Below are 10,618 nucleotides of genomic sequence, written 5' to 3'. Positions count from 1 at the left end.
AGTATTTATATCAGCGTTTCTTTTTAACTTCTGATAAATGCATTATCATGCTATAGTTCCACATCGTGCTTTAGGCCAAATCATCACAGCAAAGTACTTAATCATGCTTAGGACCTGCCTTCAGCGGGGGGGGGGGGGGGGGGGGGGGGGGGCAATGGCCCACCCTGGACATCCTCTAGAGCCGCCCCTGTCAACAACCTTTAATAAAAATCAGACTTGGTTATGTGTGAGTGACCCACAGCCCATTTTTGTTATTGAGAAAAGGCTCAAATAAATTTCTCTTAGACCAAGAAAACAGAAAACAATCGACCAAACTAATCCAGAGAACGGAAATATTTATTTACTGAAGCAGAGCCTTTTAATTTAGCATCTATAGAGATTTAGAGGTTCTCATTGTCACGGCTGCCAGTCTGAAGAGGGGAAAAAGCAGCCAGGATCACCCAGCTCTGGTGACTGACTGGACACCGCCCCTCCTCCTCCTCTCTTCCAGGCTGCTGAGGAGCACAGCTGAACTGAATCCTCCTGATGAGCATTATTTTAATAATGCTCGCCATCTGTTTGCTCTTGTTTTTAGAACCTTTTATCACAATTAAACCCATTTTAAACGCCACTGTTGTATTTCTTATGTTACCCCCTCCTTCACATTTTAACATCTCCTGTCGGGGACGTAACACTCGTCCTGCAAAAAGCATCATTATTAGCTTTTACTTAAAATGCTGCATTTTCCCTTATTCTTGTGAAAAGAAAATAATACACCATCACAGCAAATGTATTTTAGAATTTTTTAATAAAGAAAATCACTATTGTGTGACTGGTGGGTACTTTTTAGCCTAAACAGCATAAGTTTGGACACCCCAGCTCTAAACCAGAGAAGTTCATAAACAAGATCTCATGACATGGGAAACTCTCAGTAACCATTTATTTTATCGGAGTTCTTTAGTGTAAATCAGAAATAAACCAATCTCTTTAACACCAGATGCATTATGGGTAGATTTTGTCTGTGTAACAGGATTAGTACCTTCCATAAAAAGCTGTTGTAATTGATCACATAAATGTTCTTGTTTCAGCATCATTTTATTTGAATGCAATTATCCATTAGTTAATGTTAAAAAGCTATTTTTCTGATTATTTCTTGTGTCAGGCTATAAAGGGTGATGATAACTAATAAAAGAAAAAGCACTTTCTCTTGTTTCAGCAAACTGGAAGTTTAATCAGAACAAGAGCCGAATGTTTTCAGTTAAAACTCACTTTTCATAAAATGCTAAACTAAAAGGAACCAATCACATGAGTTTATCTGACATTTTAACATCAGTGTTTTTTGGTGTGGTCACATCTTTGAGTCCTTGAAAAAAGTAGAATACGAGCGTAAAACATTGTATATGCCGACATCTGGATCAGTTTCTCCTGCTGTTGAGGACGGCGTTGTTCCCAGCAGCTTCCGCAGCGACATCAGGCGTCACCCGGCTCAGAGAGCTTTCAGGAGAAGTCTTCACAAACTGCAGAAGCGCCGCTGGAGGCAACGACGGCGCCCAGACCGCCTCCGAGATCGCTCAGCGAGAACTTCTGCTCAGATCGTTTAAATACTGCTCGTGCCAAAGGATGACACAGAAGAAGAAAAGCACTCTCCGTGTGCCGATTAAGAAAACGTTAAAAACTGTCATCTAAACCTAAAGAGACGTTTAAATAAATAATAGCAAAAATCACAGAAGGCTAAAACATTTGCCGGCTGCCATCACGCATCAGAAAACCTCCATATAACTGTTTTCATCCTGGATCTTTGCGCAGAGGAATGATGCCACTTCCTGAAGCCGGAGGTTACTGTTCCATGATTTCCTTAGCCTTCTCCAGTCCCTCCTTTAGGAAGCTGATGTAAGTAGATGTAGAGGGGTCTTCAAACCCACTAGAGAAGCTGAAGGTTGCTCCTTCATCCTCTGGTTTCATAGCTGTCTGGTCCAGGAAGTAGTTAGCGTTGATGTGGTGGAGCTAAAGGAGAGAGAAAACCTTTAAACTTTGCTTAAGAACGATTTTTATAACTGCGGCTAAAATATAAAGACCTAAAATCAATTAATATCTATCAGTTATTCCAGTTGACTGTAACTGTTTGTATTTTCTTGCTATTAGAGAAGTAAAATCAGTTTTTACAATGGTTCCATTGGGCAGAGCCACCATCATCTCCACAGGGAAGTTGTACTTTTCCAGATGTAAGCGAGCTTTTTCACTCAGAGCAGGGTTCTGCTCGTCAGCCTGAAATATAAAAAAAAAAACATTTATAACACAATCATAATAGCGTTTGTTTATTCTGCCGTAGTTTAACCGGAATGATGCTCACCTGCATGTTCTCCAGCTCTTTGACCAGAGACCAGCTGCTGATGAAGCTCTGGTTGAGCAGAGCCAGGACGGGCGAACTTTCCAGGACCGTCTCCCGGAGAGTTCGCCCCGAACCTGCAGAGGTGTGAGGATAAAAAGACAAGCGCCTGACTTTTATTAATCCCATCACTCAAGTGGTCTGAAACATGAATTCATCAACTGTGCCACCCACTGCGGTGAAACGATCTCTATCTCACCTCAGCAAGACTGGTCGTCCAGAGCTCCCCAGAGCAGAATGGAATGCACCAGCTTCTTCTCAGCCTCAGCGCGCTCGAACGCCTCAGAGAAAGGTAAGTAAGACACCTGCACAGACAGAATGAAGCATTAGTGAAACCATAAAGGTGACTCACTCCCTCTTACGTGGATGTTTACCTTCTTAAAGGGGTAGAGCGTCGCCTCCACGCGTCCAAAAGCTTCTTCCTGACTGATCTCTGTGTTCCAGTTTATTTCTTCAAAGATGAATTGGATCGGCTCGCTGCTGCCATCCCGACTATCAACAACGTTCCCCTCCTCGTCTGTGATGACGGAGGGAGTGGAGGGGCCCGTGGACTGCAGTTCCAACTAGAGGTTGAATCAGAAACATTACACACCGTTTCTGGCAGAAAAATAAAGGTCGGTGAGTGGCCGTGGCCGTGCCTGTGGCAGGTATCCGATGTCCACCTCCATGTTGCTGCTCTCGCTGGCTCCGTACAGCCACTCCATGTCCACATTCAGAGACCTGCAACACAGCAGGACATGTCAAGCTAAAGCTGAGCCGGATGAAAACAGTAAACACCTGGCAGCCGTACCGTTCATTAGGGACATAGAGGTGGAAGCGGCGGACGTGAGAAGCGTCTTTAGAAAGGACGATGTTCCCCGTGAACTGACCTGGGGTGAACCAGAAGGGAAAGTTTGGAACATCATTGAGCTGGAATTCTGCATGGATCCTGCCGAGATGAAGAAAACAAAAAAACTTGGATGAAATACAAAGAGTGCAAAAATGAATAAATAAATAAATAAATCTTTCATTAGAAAATAGAAATCTGGGCTGGATCTGTCTCTATGGGCTGACTTTACACCAACAGCGGCTTCCTGCCAGAACCAACAATATTAATGTTCATGACATTTTATGGGCAGTCACTGTGGAAGACAGTCAATCAAAAAAATGTTTTAAAAAGGCAAATGGGGAAATAAACAAACAAGAAAAGAAATAAATGAGAAAACAAACAAATAAATGTGGAAATAAAATGTTCTATAACAATAAATAAATACATGTTGAAATAAATTATATATATATAATAAATAAATGAGAAAATAAACAAACTACAAAATAAACAAACTAATGAGAAAATAACAGATAAATAATTAAATGTGGAAACAAAATTTAAAAACAACAAATAAAGTAAATAAATGACTGTTGAAATTAAATTTAAAAACACAAAATAAAAGCATGTTGAATTAAACAAATAAACAAACAAACAAATAAATAAATAAATATATTAATAAATAATGGGGAAATAAAAACAAACAAGAAAATATTTTATTAAATGAGAAAAAAAATGTGGCTGTTGCCTCCACGATCTGAGACCGGATAAGCAGAAGAAGATGGAAGAAGGGATGGAATAAATAAATAAATACATGTTGAAATAAATAAATTATTGTGGAAATAAATAATTAGATATATTTATTTGTTTCTAAATGTATGCACATGTTTCCTGTTTTATTTCCTTATTCGTTTATTTTATTTATTAATCGTCTACTTTGGCAGGAAAAGTCCCACCGCGCATCAGCGAAGACAAAAATAATGAAGAGCTGACAAAAACAAAGCAAAGCTGTTTCCTCCTCACCTGAAAACGATGTCATAATAAAAGTCACTGCTGGCGCGGATGCAGGCGACCGTTCCCTGAGGAGCGAAGCGTGATTTGATGAAGGGCCGAGGGTGGAACATGCTCAACAAGGAATGGATGAGAACCTACAGCAGGAGAAGAACAGTCATCAGTATTAACCAGTAAAATAAAGCCCAGTCAGATTGTTTAGGCTGACACCTCTTTGCCCTTTGGAGAGGGAGGATGGTAACGATTATTGGGCAGGTATCCGGTGAAGATGTTGAGCTCGCTGGGAATCACCCACCACGTGTCTCCCACTTCTAATTTGTTCTTTGGGGGCAGAAAAACTCTAAACTGGCTGGCAAAGAAAGAGGAAGAAGGCACAGCAGGGCTCGTCCAAGAGCGGAGTCCACTCAGCGAGCTGTGAGAAACCTGGAAGACATAAAAACACAGAGATGACTTCACATGCAGCTGATTCACACGATCTGAATAAACACCTGGATTTCTGTCATTTATCGGGAGGAAAATGTTTTAAAAACACTAGACATTCAATTCAATTCAGTTCAAAAATACTTTATTAATCCCAGAGGGAAATTGATTAAACACTCTACATCAAATCAACAAGAATGTTGTTTTCTTACTCCAAGAAAACTGTCCTTGCTTTTTGTCATGGAGTCGAGCAGCAGAGGCTGCATCCTCGCCTCCAACACCAAAGTCTCTCCATTTGGGTCATGGATATCCTCCTCCTCCTGATCCACTGGAGCTGTGATCCCTGTAAAACAAAATCACAATTCGTTTGGCAAAAATGAAGAAAAAGAGAGAGTCACAAGACTTTTTTTGTTGTTGTTGTTGAAATTATGCACCTGTGAGCTTCTCAGCTATTGGTTTGAATTCCTCCGGACTGAGATAGAGGTCATGGTCAGTGTCTAGAGAGGAGAAGAGGAAAAACCCCTCAGCGCCCAGAGCTCCAACACTCTCTTCCTGATGAAGGGAAACAAAGGCTGTAAGAACACGCTTCAGAACTTCTGAATGCAGCATCAGAATTAGGACACTAAACCATCACATTATGCAACTTGGGAATATCAATAATCATGCCAAAATCATTTAATTAGACTTATAACATCTTTTGGCAGCAAACTTCAGCAGAAGGGTGTAGATGTTCTGGTTTTTGAGCCTTTTTTCAGACCAGCCCTGAGGCTACAGGTCACTAACAAGAATTGCAGACCACCCTTCCAAAAGCATATGCGTGCCTGCATGAGTCTGCACAATGGAGGGAGAAATGGGAGGGAGGTGTGAAAGAAAGATTTGAACCGTAGGGGCTGCAAGCTGGGAATCAGAGCCACCCACGTAATGAAAGCTTCTAGTAAACAGCCGATCAAAGTGTGTAAAGGCGTCTGGTGTCTGAAGAACACTGAGATTAGCAGAGATTCCTCCTTTAACGATCATTATCGTAGGTCATTAAACGCACCAATACACGCATTCCAGCTGTGGATCTTACGTGACGTTTGAGGAACAGGGCATCTTGGTAGTACTTGATCCCAAAAGCGAGAAGCGGTACGGAACACAGCCCCAGCAGGGCCCAAATTCCTCTGTAGAACCAGGATCCACAGTCCGGGGTCCGGGGTCCATCCTGCCTAATGTTGCTCTCGTTCCCGTGGGTTATTTTATCAACATCTGCAGCCATCCTGACCCCCTAAGAGCAGCTATATAGAAGAGAGCATGGCTGTCCGAAAATGTCATAAAACAGCTGCGGGAGGTAATTTGTTAAGAGTTTATTCCTTTTTACTATTTTTTTAAGTAAGGAATTAGCTATAAGCTCCGTGAGGCTTTAGCCGAGAGTTTTGGTCTTTTCCAACCGTGGCTGGCAGCAGCTGGCCGACGTTAGCTAGCTGCACAGATTTCTTAGTTCCCCACAAACTATCTGGATGGAACCGTGTGGATGTGGTGGTCAGATCCGCTAAGTTACCTAGTGACAGCGACAATAAACCGGAAACGTTGACTTTGATCGTTCAAAATAAAAGCTCACAATAGCACTTAATCGTTAAGAGCTCGCTTCTACTCAGATAGAATAATTGCCTTGAATTTTTAAAAATATATTTTTGATTATTTAAAAAACGTTAATGAGTCGAAATAATTAAAAAAATGCAGGGAAACAGGAAATCCACATGCAGCAAGAGGTTTTATTTTGTAAAATAAAACCGGAAACACAAATGTGCTTTCCTCAAACTCTTCCTCTGTTGCAAGCGCGCCCCGGGGGCGTCATTTGGAATCGTAGGATGTCCAAGGAAGGTCTTGCCTTTCTCGTCTCTGATTGGCTAGAAGTCCTCTCCTACCATTGTCTATTTCCTTAAGACTGTCTTCATTCCACCAACAGAACAGCTGTTTTAAAAAGAAAATGCAAACTTAGCGCTCTAATAACAAGTCTGGTGTCGCAAAATAGTTTTTTTCTGTTTCTTTTGTCAACAAAAAACTGAAAAACGTAAAATGCGAATTTATAATAAATCTTGTTGCATTGTTACTTTATTTGTATCTGTTGGCTCTCAAGCATTGAGGTTATATACATAATATAAACTTATGTGTGCCTAACCTGAGTATGAAATATAATAAAACAGCCTATTTTGCCCAGCTGTGTGCAGCAGGTCTGTTTGTCTTCTAGAATAATGAAAACTGGTGAAAATAGGTCTAAATCATAATCAGTTTTCAATTAAATTTCGATTAAATTATACACATTTAAACAGATGATCAGAGACGTGTTCTAACCATCAACAAATATGTTCTGACTTGCCAACAGCCTTAACCGGTTAAAGTGAAGACACATTAAGATAATCCCAATGTTCAGAGCCATTAAAATGTCAGTAACAATGTGATTAATGGTTAATTACAAATGTCTGCTACATGTTTTAGTGCCAGAGGAACAATCGGTCCTTTATTTAAATGACAAATAATCATTTAAATGGTCAGTTAACAGTTTAATTGACACTATTTTAAAGAATATAGAAAACTAATCCCAGCAACAGAATAAAATCTTTATGCACATTTACTACATTATTAGTACAACCGCTAAAAACTTTTATATCGTGTAATACCGTGTCAGTATGTTGGCAATATTTCACACAGAGAAGTAGTTGATGCACGAGTGGAGACTCAATATGCAATGATTAAAGTAAAGCCTAATTACCAATTATGTGCACAAAATTAAGAATTTTTTTTTCCTTTCAGCACTCCCTCAGCTCCATTTTTATTAATAACCATTAAAGGGATCATGTTTATTTGATGTGCACGTGCTGCACTAAAACCTGCAATCAACTCAGATATCTTAATATGTGCAAGTTGCCCAATAAGCAGATTTTATTCTGATGTGTGCCGAGTTCTGCTAATCACACTTGACATTCAAGGCATATTTTCCGTGGGATTTGAAGGTCATCAAATCACAAAAATGTTCTCCAAAACAGGGACTAGAACTGACCTGAAAGCAAGAAAGATTTTTATCAATTTATTTGTTATCATGTTACTTTTAACTCCCATTTTCAATTGTTAAGTGACATTTTTGATGTTGTGCATTGTTTTTTACAGGACTTTATTTGTTCCTGACATGATGCTACAAACTCACAGTGGCAATTATTAGTTTCAGCCTTGTTCTTTTCAATTATAAAATATTACATGAGAAAAATTCTAATTATTCCAGTTGAGTATTAAGCCCTCATCAAATTATAGGATGTTGTACAAATTAAATACAAAAAATGCTGCATTGCTGAGAATAAAAATGCAAAAATCTATTAAAATGAACTGTGATCCAACTTAAACATATTAAGTTTATTTTCATGTTGCATTCATTAACTTTGTGTTTATGCAATTAAAATACACCGTTTACTCCCATGTTGATGGCAAAATGAGACTTCCAGCTGAATCTCAATCCCTATCATTACTGATGTGAACGATAAATCAGTAAATTTGTAATCACACGATTACACGTGGCATCACATTATATATACTCCTGATCCAGGATGAAAAAAAGCATTATCACACAAGAAAAAGCATTTATCTATGCATCTTAAATTGTGACAATAAATAACTAAAGCACAAATCATATTGTGTTAATGAGTTTTTAGTCCATGTCTTCTTCCACAGGCTGTGTCTTCACTTCTACAGATTTAGGAGGGATGTAAGAGCCCATGCCTGCAGCTCTCTCTGCCTCTGCTTGTGTGTAAGGCTCCTCACGGAGCTGCTTCAACCTGGAAGTAGATTTAAAAGCTTAAATTTAAAACTAACAAACAAAAAATCCTTCAAACAGATTAAAAATGAGATGGTGCCTTACCGTTTTTTGTGCCCTTTAGTTTTAAAGTGCTCTTTCAGAGCTCTCAGGTCCACAAAATATCTCCTGAAAAACATTTATACATTTATTTTAATGTAAAAGATGCAAATGGTAGTGTATTAGCCTTAACCTTGTTAATGGCTTAAGAGTGTATTTGAGCTGGGCCAGTTCCAGCTATGAGAGAAGTTAGGTGATTAAATTTTAAAATCAGAAGCCCTCACGCGCAGTGTAAGCAGTAATGTTGAGCGCATCCTGTCATGTCGTAGTCCACTTCCTGATGCAGGAGTTTGGCTGCTGTCTCTGGCTTCATGTCTGAGTGGATCTGGTCCAGATCTTTGGTCCTGCGCTTTAACTTCCATTTCTTTGAAATGTTCTTCTTTTTGTCACTCTTGTGGTTCCCTGTTTGTTTGGACTTCCCCATGGCGGATGCTACAGGATTAGCTGGAATTTAAACACAAGCTAAGCGTCACGTCACTGTCAACTTTTTTACAACAATCATTCGCAAGTTTGCGTAATTTCCAGCAACTACACAGTAAACTGACACGTGTTTATCACGTTTAACCGAAATTTACCTTCAAAACCATAACAGACTTATCATACCTTACCTCAGACACGTGCAGCCACGAAAAATCGTATGCACTTCCGGGTCAAGAGGACAATCACAATGAAGTTCCTCTACTGTACGGTAGAGGGTGCCAAATACAATCAAAATCAGCCAGTGATGAAGTGACTGAATTTAAAAATCTTTCTGAATTGTTTTCCTGTTTAGCTACAAGTATATATTTAAATGCAGCTTTAAATCATCATAGATTTGTTAAAGGCCAATGCAAGCACCTATTACGGTGCTAATGTGTGCCTCCTACATGGTTGTTATTCTGTTTATGAGTTTTTTTCATTTTGCATTTCTTTGTGCCTTTTGCATTTGATGTTGAACATGTTGCGTCATTGTATGTATGTGGACTACTGCAAAGGAAAAGAAGACTAATAGTAAGTGTCAAAATGTTAAGGCTAGCCTAAAGAGGAAGTTTTTAAGCGCCTCTCTAGATTAAAAACCACAAGAAAACAATTCAAATCATTTTTAAAAGACAACTGTTGAAAAGAGAAATAGATTTAAGATTAAATAATAAGAATAAAAATGAAAAACGGTAGACACTGGAGCTCCAAAAATGCAGAAATGACAGAAACACCAGCATGAAAAGAAACCAGGAAGGAAAAAGAGGACAGATAGGAGTTCATTTGAAAGCCAGCCAGAAAAGATGTTTTCAGATGCTTTTGTTAATGCTTTTTGTTTTTGGGTGTTATATTTGGTAATTTTGTATAGCAGCTTAGTTTCAACCAACATAATTAATTTGTTTCTTCACAAGCTATCTTAGTTTTTAAGGGGACTTTACGGACTTTTGAATTTTTATGCTCGTGATTGCCCCCTCAGGCCAAAAGCGTAACGGCAGCTTCAATAGTAGGCTCGTGCACGAGGCGCACATTCTGTACGTGCACACTCCTTAACGAAAATAACAGCTGAGACAGTCGTGTGTGTGTGTGTGTGTGTGTGTGTGTGTGTGTGTGTGTGTGTGTGTGTGTGTGTGTGTGTGTGGCCCAGAGGACAGAGGACAGGAGAACGTGCAGCTAATTAATTAAATAATTTGGTTCTGTACCTTTCTCTTCAGCACAGCCGACAAAGGTTTAAGATGGGTCAGTCCTGCATGCTCAGATCATTCCCTTCCCTTGCTTGAAAAATTGTTCCAAAATTTTTATATGTGAATTCAATGCCGTTCGGCGAGTCTCAAGTAAAAATTTGGGCATCTTACTGTAAAAAGAATATACAATCAAAGCTGCAAGCAGTGTCGTTCGGCCCTCGCAGCTCCGCGCCGCTCAGGCCTGGCCGGCAGCCCGGGGCACTCAGGCACGTCCGGCGGAACAGAAATGTCGACAATCCCGACATTAAAAACCACGAACGGTCTCCTCGTCCGCACCTTACCCTGACTCAGCATCCCCTCTGAGCCCACAATTAAATTTTACGTCTCACCACTAGGGGATACTCTATCTTTACCACACTGGTGGTGTGATGACACAGACCAACTTTAATGCTATTCTGACCATGTTTTCTGAAGTTATTGAAGGTTTCATTTATCTAGGG

At 39.8% G+C, this 10,618-nt stretch overlaps 2 protein-coding genes across 3 annotated transcripts; both read right to left on the bottom strand.

Annotated features, from left to right (window-relative positions):
- Positions 1-1,409: 1,409 nt before the first annotated feature.
- On the bottom strand, positions 1,410-6,070 carry selenon (selenoprotein N). 2 transcript variants are annotated; one of them, XM_015969921.3, is made up of 12 exons: positions 5,641-6,070; positions 5,036-5,153; positions 4,814-4,944; positions 4,392-4,604; positions 4,194-4,318; positions 3,156-3,293; positions 3,004-3,085; positions 2,740-2,928; positions 2,565-2,670; positions 2,330-2,442; positions 2,143-2,244; positions 1,410-1,983 (listed from the first exon to the last, which is right to left on the bottom strand). In XM_015969921.3, exons 1-12 carry the CDS (start codon positions 5,854-5,856, stop codon positions 1,816-1,818), a joined length of 1,701 nt encoding a protein of 566 aa, XP_015825407.3. In that variant the 5' UTR covers positions 5,857-6,070; the 3' UTR covers positions 1,410-1,815. The 2 variants fall into 2 exon arrangements, with proteins under 2 accessions (XP_015825407.3, XP_015825408.3); XM_015969922.3 differs by having other exon boundaries at positions 5,671-6,070.
- A 1,900-nt stretch (positions 6,071-7,970) lies between these two features.
- On the bottom strand, positions 7,971-9,175 carry znf593 (zinc finger protein 593). The gene is made up of 4 exons (XM_015969919.3): positions 9,090-9,175; positions 8,706-8,925; positions 8,488-8,550; positions 7,971-8,404 (listed from the first exon to the last, which is right to left on the bottom strand). Exons 2-4 carry the CDS (start codon positions 8,903-8,905, stop codon positions 8,278-8,280), a joined length of 390 nt encoding a protein of 129 aa, XP_015825405.3. The 5' UTR covers positions 8,906-8,925; positions 9,090-9,175; the 3' UTR covers positions 7,971-8,277.
- Positions 9,176-10,618: the final 1,443 nt, after the last annotated feature.

This window comes from Nothobranchius furzeri, chromosome 18, assembly GCF_043380555.1.
Source record: "Nothobranchius furzeri strain GRZ-AD chromosome 18, NfurGRZ-RIMD1, whole genome shotgun sequence".
Classification (NCBI taxonomy): Eukaryota; Metazoa; Chordata; class Actinopteri; order Cyprinodontiformes; family Nothobranchiidae; genus Nothobranchius; species Nothobranchius furzeri.
This window is presented reverse-complemented; position numbering and strand designations above follow the sequence as displayed.

Bases quoted from the DNA above. Each gene is read 5' to 3' on its own strand.
- znf593 (XM_015969919.3), bottom strand. From the start codon at position 8,905: ATGGGGAAGTCCAAACAAACAGGGAACCACAAGAGTGACAAAAAGAAG. The intron at 8,551-8,705 runs GTGAGGGCTTCT...AATGTTTTTCAG, and splicing joins CATTACTGCTTACACTGCGC to GAGATATTTTGTGGACCTGA. The intron at 8,405-8,487 runs GTAAGGCACCAT...ATCTACTTCCAG, and splicing joins ACTAAAGGGCACAAAAAACG to GTTGAAGCAGCTCCGTGAGG.